General features: G+C 32.5%; 1 protein-coding gene across 2 annotated transcripts; it reads left to right on the top strand.

The window, feature by feature from the left end:
* Positions 1 to 2,849: 2,849 nt before the first annotated feature.
* On the top strand, positions 2,850 to 14,343 carry LOC116144100 (ATP-dependent 6-phosphofructokinase 5, chloroplastic). Of its 2 annotated transcripts, XM_031429553.1 has the most exons (14): positions 2,850 to 3,297; positions 6,734 to 6,821; positions 6,898 to 6,988; positions 7,071 to 7,144; positions 7,448 to 7,559; positions 8,195 to 8,290; positions 8,388 to 8,489; positions 8,617 to 8,691; positions 9,166 to 9,306; positions 9,420 to 9,536; positions 9,615 to 9,719; positions 11,712 to 11,792; positions 12,567 to 12,695; positions 13,574 to 14,343. In XM_031429553.1, the coding sequence occupies exons 1-14, from the start codon at positions 3,084 to 3,086 to the stop codon at positions 13,739 to 13,741; spliced, it is 1,593 nt and encodes a 530-aa protein (XP_031285413.1). In that variant the 5' UTR covers positions 2,850 to 3,083; the 3' UTR covers positions 13,742 to 14,343. The 2 variants fall into 2 exon arrangements, with proteins under 2 accessions (XP_031285413.1, XP_031285412.1); XM_031429552.1 differs by lacking the exons at positions 6,734 to 6,821; positions 6,898 to 6,988; positions 7,071 to 7,144; ... (5 more) ...; positions 9,420 to 9,536; positions 9,615 to 9,719 and adding exons at positions 3,462 to 3,552; positions 3,635 to 3,708; positions 4,012 to 4,123; ... (4 more) ...; positions 5,984 to 6,100; positions 6,179 to 6,283 and having other exon boundaries at positions 2,850 to 3,385; positions 13,574 to 14,325.
* Positions 14,344 to 14,918: the final 575 nt, after the last annotated feature.

Genomic DNA, 14,918 nt, shown 5'->3' with positions numbered 1-14,918 from the left:
ATGGGGGCTAGGGTCTTATTTTTCAAACCAGTGGGCGCTTTCATAATTCCTCAAACGCATGGGGGTTTACTTAAAAAATCCCTTTATTTTTAGAACATTGGTTTTATAAGTCATATTTTAGAAATTTAATGGTCCAATATGATTTCTTCCAACTTTAAGGGTATAAACATTTAATCCTATAACATAAAGCGGTTTGTTGTTGTTAGCTAGCTTATAAAAGACTTTATGGAATGTGACTTTGCTGCTATAAATATGTACATGACTTTGAAAGGAGATGCGAATATGAGCTTTAATTATATCATTCAATATTCAGAGAGGTAGGTAAAGTTAATTAAATAATTACACGTGATTAAAATTATGGGATATTGTTTTCAAAATAGTAGAATCCTGTAATCATTAATGACCTGAGTTTACTTATATCTTAATTAGTAAGAGAATCTCTAAATCGCTCTTTATACGACCAAAATTTTTTATTATAAAGAATTTATCCATAAAAATAAGAGTCCAATAAACTTTTTATCTTTAAAATATAAATTAGAGAGTAAGATTGACTTTCTACATTTAGAGAATCAAATTTCACTTTCTATCCTAATTTTAATTAATAAACTACAAGTTCATATATATTTTATTTATTAATTATCTCTCTCCTTAAGTCTATTTCTTAAAAACAAAGAGTATCTTCATTAAATTTAAAGAGTTTATTGGATTTGAATAAAAATTGTGTTTTTTATATTTTAAAATTAATAAAGATACTCTTTATTTATATGAAAGATGCTCTTCAAAATAAAGAATACCATTGAAGATGCTCTTATGTATTATTGATTTAAGATTCTTGAACGGTTCCTAAACCCCTTTGATATATGAAAGGTAATTCCAAATTTTTTTTTCTTTATAAATAATTGAGTAATACTACACTTACAAATATTTTCATATAAAATGAAGCATAAGAATATAATTGAACGAGTTGATATAAAAAATCAACTTAATGAATGATATATCAATGTTAGATGGAGTTTTGTCGTATTAATTTATTAAAAACATTGTGTAGAGTCTTTGTAAGTAGTATTTTAATAGGAAATTCGTTTGTATTTCTTAAGTAATATTTATGAAAATGAAACACAACTAATTAAAATAATAAATTATGATATTTAAATTAGAAATAAATGATTAACTTGGTAAATATTAAGTTCATTTTTTGAAAAATAGGTATCCTTTGCAGTTTGAAAAACAATATTTCCATGTTTCATATATTATATGAATACTCATAGAAAACATTTTTTGGTTGTTTAAAATTCCAAAAACGAAAAACAGAATAAAGAAAGTACTATAAATGACACGACCTCATTGAAAGTGAATTTCTTGAAATCATTCATTGGAAATGATAATAAACTAGTCACTCTTGTACATAATCTGAGTGGGTTTTTTTTTTTTTTTTTTTTAATCGTTGTCGTCGTATTATTATCATTATTATATTCCTTGTTAGCTATATCTTTTTCTCTTTATTAACGAAGTTTTCGGTATTGTAGATATACTTCAAAAAATATTACACCTAATCCTTTAATAATTTCATTAAATTGAACAAGAAAAAAAGTTTAACCTTTAAAAAGCCCAATGAGCATAATTTTTTGTGTTTACTGGCCGTCTAGGCTAACTTATGCCTTCGAGACTTGTTTCAAATAATCGGGAGTAGTTAACCCTATTACTATTAACAATTGAAGAGAGATTCAAATTCAGGACCTCTTAAATAATACACCCAAAAGTTTTTATCAACTATTCGACTATACAGAGGTAGTTTTGGTGAGTATCTTTATGTAAAAGTAATTTATATCACCAATTTAGGGCAAAAATGGTCTTCATATATAAATTTGGATGTTTTTTCCTCTTGTAAAACATCATAGTATTTTAATACAGCACTTAAAAGACAGTAGTAAAGTAAAACCATGCCAACTCAGTACAGAAAGTTGAAATGTTTACCAAAAATTCAATTGACTTTATAATAATTTTGAAGCTTCCTTTCCCAAATATTATCTGAATTACATCACCATACAATTTAAAAATTTCATATTAATGTCGCATATAAGATCTAACTAAAAATTTTTGAAGATAAGATATTAGTAATTCTACAAATTCATCACCGCAAAATTGATTTAACATTACAATTATAGAAATAAATAATTAAGTAAATAGATTGATTTGATGATTAAGAAAGTTTGTTTTTTTCATTGACTTAAAATGATATTATCACATTTATATCTTACCTTATAATATTGATTATAAAAAATAATAATAATAATAAGTAAAGTGATATTTTCACCTAAGATATACAAAATTATTGAGCTATTAACCTGATGATACAAGTTTCAAAAATATTAATTAAATGAACTATTAACTTTGTGTTTGATCGTTATATTTGACTTAGTAATCACAAAATGATATGAAACATACTTTATTTAATTATTTGAATAAAAAATTTAATTATAAAAAAACTAAAAGACTTTTAGAACTAAAAGATTTAATAGAATTAAAAATGATTTTTCTTAAAATAATTTCTTTATTTAATTTTGTTTTTAAATTTTAGGTGCATGTATGTAATTTTGTTATTATATGGTTAAATATAACGGTCAAACATTGTTAAATATCCACTAGCTAATATTTTTAAAACTTATATCCTCTGATTTATAATTCAGTAAATTTATGTAATCTTAGTGATAACATCCTTTTTAAGTAAATTAAAACAAATAATATACTCAATAATTTATAAATTAACTTTCACAAAGATACATAAAAAGGACGATCTGCGAAGTCTAATTGGTACATAAAAACGGAACACCAACAAAAATACAAAAGAAGTCAGAAGTCAGAACAGACAGAAAACAAAACGCCCTATTGTTGAACTTGAATAAGCCTCCTCGGTTTCTCCAGTCAAAACTGTACACTTCACTAAATCACTCGAGCCGTCTGTGTCTATCTCCTCTTGGATTCCTACAATTCTCGTCACAACGGAAGCCAATTCAAACTATTTCTCTTCTCACCAGTCACCACAAGCCATCTCACAATCAACACACATTGATCGTTTTAGTTTGATGGAAGCTCTCTCGCATACGATCACGCCCAAACTCACCCCTACTCCTGTAAAGAACGACGTTCTTCGCCGGAATGGATTCACTCCCGCAATCCTCCGATCCAACGGTTGTTATTCGACTAGAATTTGTAGGAGAAGCCGCGTATTCGCTAAGATTCATCACAGCAAGGGACTCAATTTCAACGATCCTGATTGGAAGTTGAAATTCCAGAGAGATTTCGAGGACCGGTTTGATCTTCCTCACATAACGGATATTTTCAAAGATGCTACACCAATACCTTCTACGTTTTGTCTCCGGATGAGGTCTGTTTAAATGTCTATGGAGCTGATCACGTGATTTTTACTTAAATTTAAATGTTTTTTTTTTAATCTGTTACAGGACTCCAGTTAATGAAGAATTTGCAGATGGTTATCCATCTGATGAGAAGTGGCACGGGTACATAAATAACAAGGATAGGGTACTTCTAAAGGTTAGCTTATAATTTTCATTCAATTCCGATTATTATTAAGTAAAGTATTATGATATATGGAGCGAATCATTATATCTTTCAGGTTATCAATTACTCGTCGCCCAATTCCGCTGGAGCTGAGTGCATTGATCCTGATTGCACTTGGGTTGAACAATGGTAATTGTGACTCTCACCAATATTGTGTGTTTACGAATTCACAAACTGAGCATTTTCTGGCTATAAATGTGATTCTCTTTTAAATTTTTGAACAATGTGTTTATTTTTTCAAATACATGCTGAATATTGTTGTAATTAAATTACTAATGTTATCCGAATTTTAGCTCTTGAGTGTTTTGGTAAAAATTAGAACTTCGGATATAATCTCATTTTTCCTGCTTATGTTGTTGTTTACATATAGTCTTGTGTGTTTTATATCGGATGATCATAAAATTTTGGATGGATATTGTAAAATTGTTATAGGGTTCATCGTGCTGGGCCTCGGGAGGAAATATACTTCAGACCAGAAGAAGTAAAAGCAGCAATAGTTACCTGTGGTGGACTATGCCCTGGTCTCAATGATGTCATAAGACATGTCAGTAACTCAGTCTTATTTATAAATGTTAGCTTGTATTTTTCCTTGAAATTAGCATACATTCTAGTTGTTGAAATTAGCATAATCTTTGATTCCACTTTTTTTATTTATGGCAGCATTTGCTGTTTTAAAAAATTACTCTCTTTTGCTTCCAAACATATGCGATTCACTGCCTAGGCAATTCTTTGACATTACTTTTCTTGATGGTCATGTTATGTTTCTCATAGACTTCTCCTTGAACAGAGAATAAAGCAGTAATTCCTATCATCCTGAATGAGTGTTGCATTAATAAACAACTTCTGATTGACAGCTGAATTGCCATTGTTTTAAGTTATAGTTATAAAATTTTGCATTTGTGTTCTCTCTTAATTTTCTTGGATAGCAATTAACACCTTTCTGTTATGCTTAATATCTATGTGGCACGTAAGTATTTTATGCAGAAGCCCTTTAGTGTATGTTTAACATTCAATTGTTTTTCTAGGAAAAAATTTCAAAGTTTTTGTAACATCTATCTAGAAGGAAAGCAAAAATAATTGGAGTTTAGCAATTTACAAAATTGTTTTTCATTGGGGTCTGTAATGTAATAATAATCAAGGTTAATTTTGATCAACATGCTTTATGATGACCTTCTGCAGATTGTCATCACTCTTGAAATATATGGCGTAAAAAATATAGTGGGGATTCCGTTTGGTTATCGTGGATTTTGTAGCAAGGATTTGTCTGGAATGCCGGTATGTTCTTTTTATATCCTGTTAAGGTTTGTCAAAAAATCAATTGATGTATTTACATGGTTTAATATTTTTGTTTGGAATGGACTTTGATTACTAGCTATCTCGAAAAGTGGTTCAAAATATTCATCTTTCTGGCGGAAGCTTGTTAGGAGTTTCACGTGGTGGACCTGGCGTCAGTGAAATTGTTGACAGTATGGAGGTGCTCAATCAATCTTTTTGCATCGTCATTTCTTGTCATGGCTTTCTTGTGTGAATTACTACAATTGAAATGCTTCTTTATACAGGCGCTGTAAGTCCTAATTTTACATATTGCTTTTTGATATCAGGAAAGAGGAATTAACATGCTCTTTGTGTTGGGCGGAAATGGTACTCATGCTGGAGCCAACGCAATACATAATGAGGTAATTAACGTCAAATCCTACACTAACTTGCTGCATGTGATGTACTTTACAATTGTTAATTTGTTCTTTTTGTTGTAACCGTCACAAATAATTTGCTTTTTATTTATTTAATTATTCATTTCTCTGATGTATAAAACCTTAGACCAATTTATTTCAAGTTGCTGTTGAAGGTTTTCTCTTCTATGATAATTGAGATAGTCATGGATTTGAATGCGTCTTAGATGTTATGTTTATGTACCCCTTATTTCTTTTACAATATTGTGTTCTATATTTTTTAAATTATAGAAAATGGAATATTCAGATTTGGGTTATAGATCATGTTAGAGGGGATCTAACAGGATTGCCAATGGTGAAAACTTTTAATGAATGTCTCGATAGCTGATAGATGCTAGCTCTGTTTTTATAGGGCTTGTGTCTCTTCTTTCCAGATATATATTTATGGTCCTCTAATTTTCATTTTATATTTCCTTTCAGTGCCGTAAAAGGAGGATGAAGGTCGCTGTTGTTGGCGTGCCAAAAACCATAGACAATGATATTTTGCTGATGGATAAAACTTTCGGCTTTGACACTGCTGTTGAAGAAGCACAACGAGCAATAAATTCTGCATACATTGAGGTAAAATTGAATGTCATGCATTATGTATAAAGTTGTTCTTCATTTCTATATAAGAGTTGTGTGATAAATCTTTTTCTTGGTGGTTAAAACTAAGGTTCAAAGTTCCTGTGCAGGCACATAGTGCTTATCATGGTATTGGGGTTGTGAAATTGATGGGTCGTAGCAGTGGATTTATAGCCATGCATGCAGCCCTAGCAAGTGGACAAATTGACATATGTTTGATCCCAGAGGTATCTGAATGTAATATGAATTGAACATATATGTTTATATTGAGCTATACTGATACAATCAACATTTGCACTCTCAAGGTACCTTTCAGTTTACATGGACCCCATGGTGTTTTGAGGCATTTGAAATACCTAATTGACACAAAGGGATCAGCTGTGATCTGTGTAGCAGAGGGAGCTGGACAGGTACAAATGCAATTTTCTATTTCATTGATTGAAATTTTGGCTTAAAATTAGATGGTCAAACTTGTGAATTGGACCTTTGTCCAGTTTATGAAGATTCTAGATCTTTACATACAGAGCCTCTATCATATTAAGATAATATGGAGGGATCAGTATTTCAACTTGGTGACACAAACCTGCCAATTCCTATCAAGAAGTCATAAACCTAAAAGATGAAATCCCTCATCCTAATGTCTCTCTTATGGAGAGAAGCTGGATTAGATGGTGACAATAACCTGCCAACTCCTAACAAAAAGTCATAAACCTAAAAGATAAAACCCTCATCCTAGTGTCTCTCTTATGGAAGCTCTGGATAGGACACCAATCCCTATTTCTTATTTCTGAACAGTTATCCTTCTCATGTGCTGGGACTCGATTTCAACGATCCTGATTGGAAGTTGAAATTCCAGAGAGATTTCGAGGACCGGTTTGATCTTCCTCACATAACGGATATTTTCAAAGATGCTACACCAATACCTTCTACGTTTTGTCTCCGGATGAGGTCTGTTTAAATGTCTATGGAGCTGATCACGTGATTTTTACTTAAATTTAAATGTTTTTTTTTTAATCTGTTACAGGACTCCAGTTAATGAAGAATTTGCAGATGGTTATCCATCTGATGAGAAGTGGCACGGGTACATAAATAACAAGGATAGGGTACTTCTAAAGGTTAGCTTATAATTTTCATTCAATTCCGATTATTATTAAGTAAAGTATTATGATATATGGAGCGAATCATTATATCTTTCAGGTTATCAATTACTCGTCGCCCAATTCCGCTGGAGCTGAGTGCATTGATCCTGATTGCACTTGGGTTGAACAATGGTAATTGTGACTCTCACCAATATTGTGTGTTTACGAATTCACAAACTGAGCATTTTCTGGCTATAAATGTGATTCTCTTTTAAATTTTTGAACAATGTGTTTATTTTTTCAAATACATGCTGAATATTGTTGTAATTAAATTACTAATGTTATCCGAATTTTAGCTCTTGAGTGTTTTGGTAAAAATTAGAACTTCGGATATAATCTCATTTTTCCTGCTTATGTTGTTGTTTACATATAGTCTTGTGTGTTTTATATCGGATGATCATAAAATTTTGGATGGATATTGTAAAATTGTTATAGGGTTCATCGTGCTGGGCCTCGGGAGGAAATATACTTCAGACCAGAAGAAGTAAAAGCAGCAATAGTTACCTGTGGTGGACTATGCCCTGGTCTCAATGATGTCATAAGACATGTCAGTAACTCAGTCTTATTTATAAATGTTAGCTTGTATTTTTCCTTGAAATTAGCATACATTCTAGTTGTTGAAATTAGCATAATCTTTGATTCCACTTTTTTTATTTATGGCAGCATTTGCTGTTTTAAAAAATTACTCTCTTTTGCTTCCAAACATATGCGATTCACTGCCTAGGCAATTCTTTGACATTACTTTTCTTGATGGTCATGTTATGTTTCTCATAGACTTCTCCTTGAACAGAGAATAAAGCAGTAATTCCTATCATCCTGAATGAGTGTTGCATTAATAAACAACTTCTGATTGACAGCTGAATTGCCATTGTTTTAAGTTATAGTTATAAAATTTTGCATTTGTGTTCTCTCTTAATTTTCTTGGATAGCAATTAACACCTTTCTGTTATGCTTAATATCTATGTGGCACGTAAGTATTTTATGCAGAAGCCCTTTAGTGTATGTTTAACATTCAATTGTTTTTCTAGGAAAAAATTTCAAAGTTTTTGTAACATCTATCTAGAAGGAAAGCAAAAATAATTGGAGTTTAGCAATTTACAAAATTGTTTTTCATTGGGGTCTGTAATGTAATAATAATCAAGGTTAATTTTGATCAACATGCTTTATGATGACCTTCTGCAGATTGTCATCACTCTTGAAATATATGGCGTAAAAAATATAGTGGGGATTCCGTTTGGTTATCGTGGATTTTGTAGCAAGGATTTGTCTGGAATGCCGGTATGTTCTTTTTATATCCTGTTAAGGTTTGTCAAAAAATCAATTGATGTATTTACATGGTTTAATATTTTTGTTTGGAATGGACTTTGATTACTAGCTATCTCGAAAAGTGGTTCAAAATATTCATCTTTCTGGCGGAAGCTTGTTAGGAGTTTCACGTGGTGGACCTGGCGTCAGTGAAATTGTTGACAGTATGGAGGTGCTCAATCAATCTTTTTGCATCGTCATTTCTTGTCATGGCTTTCTTGTGTGAATTACTACAATTGAAATGCTTCTTTATACAGGCGCTGTAAGTCCTAATTTTACATATTGCTTTTTGATATCAGGAAAGAGGAATTAACATGCTCTTTGTGTTGGGCGGAAATGGTACTCATGCTGGAGCCAACGCAATACATAATGAGGTAATTAACGTCAAATCCTACACTAACTTGCTGCATGTGATGTACTTTACAATTGTTAATTTGTTCTTTTTGTTGTAACCGTCACAAATAATTTGCTTTTTATTTATTTAATTATTCATTTCTCTGATGTATAAAACCTTAGACCAATTTATTTCAAGTTGCTGTTGAAGGTTTTCTCTTCTATGATAATTGAGATAGTCATGGATTTGAATGCGTCTTAGATGTTATGTTTATGTACCCCTTATTTCTTTTACAATATTGTGTTCTATATTTTTTAAATTATAGAAAATGGAATATTCAGATTTGGGTTATAGATCATGTTAGAGGGGATCTAACAGGATTGCCAATGGTGAAAACTTTTAATGAATGTCTCGATAGCTGATAGATGCTAGCTCTGTTTTTATAGGGCTTGTGTCTCTTCTTTCCAGATATATATTTATGGTCCTCTAATTTTCATTTTATATTTCCTTTCAGTGCCGTAAAAGGAGGATGAAGGTCGCTGTTGTTGGCGTGCCAAAAACCATAGACAATGATATTTTGCTGATGGATAAAACTTTCGGCTTTGACACTGCTGTTGAAGAAGCACAACGAGCAATAAATTCTGCATACATTGAGGTAAAATTGAATGTCATGCATTATGTATAAAGTTGTTCTTCATTTCTATATAAGAGTTGTGTGATAAATCTTTTTCTTGGTGGTTAAAACTAAGGTTCAAAGTTCCTGTGCAGGCACATAGTGCTTATCATGGTATTGGGGTTGTGAAATTGATGGGTCGTAGCAGTGGATTTATAGCCATGCATGCAGCCCTAGCAAGTGGACAAATTGACATATGTTTGATCCCAGAGGTATCTGAATGTAATATGAATTGAACATATATGTTTATATTGAGCTATACTGATACAATCAACATTTGCACTCTCAAGGTACCTTTCAGTTTACATGGACCCCATGGTGTTTTGAGGCATTTGAAATACCTAATTGACACAAAGGGATCAGCAGTGATCTGTGTAGCAGAGGGAGCTGGACAGGTACAAATGCAATTTTCTATTTCATTGCTTGAAATTTTGGCTTAAAATTAGATGGTCAAACCTGTGAATTGGACCTTTGTCCAGTTTATGAAGATTCTAGATCTTTACATACAGAGCCTCTATCATATTAAGATAATATGGAGGGATCAGTATTTCAACTTGGTGACACAAACCTGCCAATTCCTATCAAGAAGTCATAAACCTAAAAGATGAAATCCCTCATCCTAATGTCTCTCTTATGGAGAGAAGCTGGATTAGATGGTGACACTAACCTGCCAACTCCTACCAAAAAGTCATAAACCTAAAAGATAAAGCCCTCATCCTAGTGTCTCTCTTATGGAAGCTCTGGATAGGACACCAATCCCTATTTCTTATTTCTGAACAGTTATCCTTCTCATGTGCATAGGATAGAAGTGGCACTTTCTATCTAAAATACTGCCTAAAGAGAAAGGGTATCATTTATTTTTATTTTTTTGGTAGGAAAAGAAATTGTTCTCTCCTACTTGCTACTCTTGTTCCTCTCATCTAACAATTACAGTTTGGCTGACTTCCCCCGGCACGGCATTTGCAAACCTAGAACCTAGTTATCTCAACTGTTCAGCCTCTGTTGTATATTGAGACATTCTTTAACAGCTAGTTCTTTTTTTTGTCATCTATTTTCCACAATGTAATACATTAGAAGCATTTCAACAGATTTTTCAAAGAATTTGTTGTGTTATCTAAACTAGCCAGATGTTGGTATTTTCTGTGCTTGAGGCTTTTATCATCTGCTACAAGTTCATCATACTTTTATTCTAAAATATCTCCAGAGTATAAGACGCAGTCTACCTGTGTGTGCCCTTGTGTTTTTCCCATAAATTATCTCTGAAATTTTGGTTAATCATTTGATCTACAATTTTTTGTCATATGAAAAATGTTCTGGTCCTTTTGGTAGAAAATAATTCTACTTACACCATTGACCACTATGTATTTTATCTGGGATTTTTCTATGTTATCCCTTTTAAAATAATTCTCCATATTTATCCTCTAGGGGTTAGATGGGTGGTCAAGCCTATGATTTGTTCTCACATTAGTGCCTGTTTGGCCATTTTTTTCCCCTTGGGGATATTTACAGCTGCCCAGAATTTCTAGTAAAATAAGCTTCTTTTGGTGTTTTTGTTTCTTCTATCCTCATTTTGTTTGTATTCTTTTTCTTCCAATTTCACTCCCATGTTTGACTTTTTTTTTCCTGAAACTGTGCTAACCCTTAAAATTCTGACAAGTTCATCATACTTTTATTCTATAATATCTCCAGAGTATAAGATGCAGTATACCAGTATGTGCCCTTGTGTTTTTCCCATAAATTATCTCTGAACATTTGGTTAATCATTTGATCCATAATTTTTTGTCATATGAAAAATGTTTTGGTTCTTTTGGTAGAAAATAATTCTCCTTACACCATCAACCACTATGTATTTTACCCGGGATTTTTCTATGTTGTTCCTTTTAAAATAATTCTCAATATTTATCCTTGAGGGGTTAGATGGCTGGTCAAGCCTATGATTTGCTCTCACAAGATCTGGGATTGGCATCCCCTCACAGGCTCCTACATGGCCAAATTTGGCTATTGTTACCCAATTCCCTAGGATTGTAGGGTTTGATGGGAGCTCCAATTTTGAACTCAAGTTCAGAAAGCGAGTTTAGGAGAATTTTGGATTATCAAAAAATAGTTTTTTTTTTTTTTTTTTAAATGATTCTCTTTATTTATGTTCGTTGCACCATGTTGTCAAAATGGTTCTGTGAGGTTATTTACATACATCTAGTAGTGTGTTGAAACGATTGATAAACTATATCTGATTTGGATTGAGGTAGATAAAGATTGCGGTTTACTTCTCTTTTTTGAACAATTTTTCTATGTAAATTTTTATGTCTCATTTTCTTTTTTGGGCTGCTGGTGCGAATTAAATACAAATTTAAATTTTTTGGGAACATGATCTTGCTTTTCCTATGCAGAATCTAATTGAGAAAACTAATGCTACAGATGCATCTGGAAACATAGTACTTGGAGATATTGGTGTACACATCCAGCAAGAGGTTGGTGATTGTTTTTTAGTTTCTCTCCTTGTCTTAACAAATTATGGTACTTGCAACTTTTCATATTAAAATTTCATCAACCTAAATAAGTGGCCTGAACAAAGGTTAAGCGTTATATTTTATCGTCTTATAGGTGTTGTATATAATGACCATATGGGGTGGTTTTTTTTATTTTTTTATTTTTTTTTAATTTTTTTCTGGTATCTAGAACTCTTATAATAAATTGTTTTAAGGTTGGGTTTAAAGTCTTGCTCTACTGTTCCACCTTTTCCATCTGTGAAAGAGTGTTCAGCACTTGGAATGAAGTTCTACCCTCTCAATTTCACATTGTGCTATCCATTTCCTTCATTTGATTTTGAGTGATCAAAATCACTTTTCCATTTTAGTGTGTGATTTTATGTTCCACACTGATGGCACTATTACCTAGATTACAAGAATCTTGATTACTTAAATAATTGTATAGATCAATGCATGCATGTATGCTTCTCATTAGAAATTAATCTTGGTAAACCTTACTTGCCAAAGATAAATAATTCTGATGTGTCTAGTTTTCTAACAATCAGCGTCTTTTTTTATCTTTTATTATTATTTTTCCCCTCCAAGGGAACAATTCTTCTTAATTACTCTTTGAGTGTTTTCTAAGAGTTGTGTGATGGTCTGCTGACATCAACTTGGTGTATTAGTAGATTTCTTTTATTCACAATGCAGAGTTTTAGAATTTATTCTGGATCTACCAGATGAGGTGATCGTTTTGATTTACTATGTTTCTGTCAGACAAAGAAATATTTTAAGAAGCTTGGTGTTCCTGCTGATGTGAAGTATATTGATCCCACATACATGATCCGTGCTTGCCGTGCAAATGCGTCAGATGGAATTCTTTGCACTGTTCTAGGACAAAATGCTGTGAGTCTCTTGCTTCCCTCTCCCTCTCTTTCAAAGGAGTAAAATAACGTATAGAAATACTTTTCAAGTGTGCAAAGTTTTTTATGTTGGAGATTACTGGGTCAAAACACTCAAACGTGTGAGTTCAGAGAAGTATAATATCTAGTTTAGAATCATCCATAACAACTTCTGAATGTATATAGTTAGAAAGTATTGTGATTTTTTTCTTAAAATGCTTGGAGAACATACTAAGATATTTCATTAGTAATTGGGTACAGAAGCAATCTCTAGATATATATGACCTTAAACCAGAAATAGTTTCTATGTTAGCACCTGATTCCATACCAGGGATTAGAATGACTAGAAAATGAGCTAGCTGGTGAGCTCAGCAACTTGTAAATATGTGTTTCCTTTTCAACATATGTTGCATCTAATTCAAGCTTTGTTTGGGTGATATGCCAAGCTCATTTCAATTGCTTAATGAGCTTAGTCCTTCATATTTAGGGTGGCAATGGGTTGGGATCAAGTCCTGTCTGGGTAATGGCACATGCAGATATGTGCAACCCATTTAGCAATTTGAGTTGGTAATGAACCTGTCTGGATAGTGGCGTGGCTACAACCTAATATATAGGAATAGTCAATGAATAAATCAGGAAGTGTCATTTAATTTTCTTACAGTCCAACCCTCTTTTAACTCAGCTTAGTTCAAGGCATCTTATACTGAGGTTCCGTCCATCACTTTAGTTTATTAGCATATTTGGGCTTTTGTTCAGGTTTCATTATGCTAAATTTTCTTTTCCGTTTGATTACTGTGTTTGTTGCATTTTTCCTTTTTTTCTTATACAACAATTAGAAAAGTCTCCATAATATGTATAATATGCCATGCTTTATATTGGCAGGTTCATGGGGCATTTGCCGGATTTAGTGGCATTACAGTCGGCATATGCAACACTCACTATGCCTACTTTCCTATTCCTGAAGTTATTTCTTATCCAAGAGCTGTGGACCCTAATAGTCGCATGTGGCACCGTTGCTTGACTTCAACGGGTCAGCCTGACTTTGTCTAGTTATCAAGGTTTCTAATTTATGCCAAATAGTTCATTGAGTTTAATTTATCAGAAGGGTTTGTGAGGAACACAAAGTTAGGTCATAGCTTCGGAAACTTCATAATTGGGCTGCTCATCATAGGCTTTTAAAAAAATAATACAAAGGATGATATTATCACCAAATTAGAGAATTTTGAAGTGTATAGCATTTCTGCACAGGTTTTCAGCGGTGCGTCATAACAAAATCTCATAGGAATCCCCCGAGCGTTTTGTGCTTGGTTTTGAATGATATCTAGCTGTTCATGACATTGTCAAACAAGCCAAATATGAGAATGGCCTCATACATGCTTCATGAATACAATAACTACTGAATCAAATAATGTTATGTACTGATCTGGTAACAGTACCAATTGAGAATAACTGTTGTATTGATTTGTGTATTGTTATTGTTTATCTTAAATCAGATGGTAACCGACAATACTGTACGGTATCTATGGTATGCAAGTGGAAGTAGATTAAAAATTTCACTAACTTTTGATTGTAAATTTATACTCAAGAAGAACAACAATAATGTTTTGTAGAAGCACTGCAGAGATGCCAATTGGATGGCGTTGCAAATACATTTGATTCTCGTTTCAGGCATTTACTTCAAGAGATAAACATTGAGACAACAATAATCCTCACAGGCTGAAAAGCGCATGAAACCATGAATAAATAAATAAATAACACGTTAAACTATGTTCACTGGATTCTATTACAAATTTTACAATTTGGTTGCTTCTTTGGCTATGACCAGTCAAAGATATGCAACAGCTTTCTCTTTACCTCCGAATTTTCTTCAACTTATTACATGTTTTAGCTGTGTGTGGAGTGTGAGTCACCTGATATNTGATTGTAAATTTATACTCAAGAACAACAACAATAATGTTTTGTAGAAGCACTGCAGAGATGCCAATTGGATGGCGTTGCAAATACATTTGATTCTCGTTTCAGGCATTTACTTCAAGAGATAAACATTGAGACAACAATAATCCTCACAGGCTGAAAAGCGCATGAAACCATGAATAAATAAATAAATAACATGTTAAACTATGTTCACTGGATTCTATTACAAATTTTACAATTTGGTTGCTTCTTTGGCTATGACCAGTCAAAGATATGCAACAGCTTTCTCTTTACCTCGGAATTTTCTTCAACT

The sequence above is a fragment of the Pistacia vera genome, unplaced genomic scaffold (assembly GCF_008641045.1).
Source record: "Pistacia vera cultivar Batoury unplaced genomic scaffold, PisVer_v2 Contig438, whole genome shotgun sequence".
Taxonomy (NCBI): Eukaryota; Viridiplantae; Streptophyta; class Magnoliopsida; order Sapindales; family Anacardiaceae; genus Pistacia; species Pistacia vera.
This window is presented reverse-complemented; position numbering and strand designations above follow the sequence as displayed.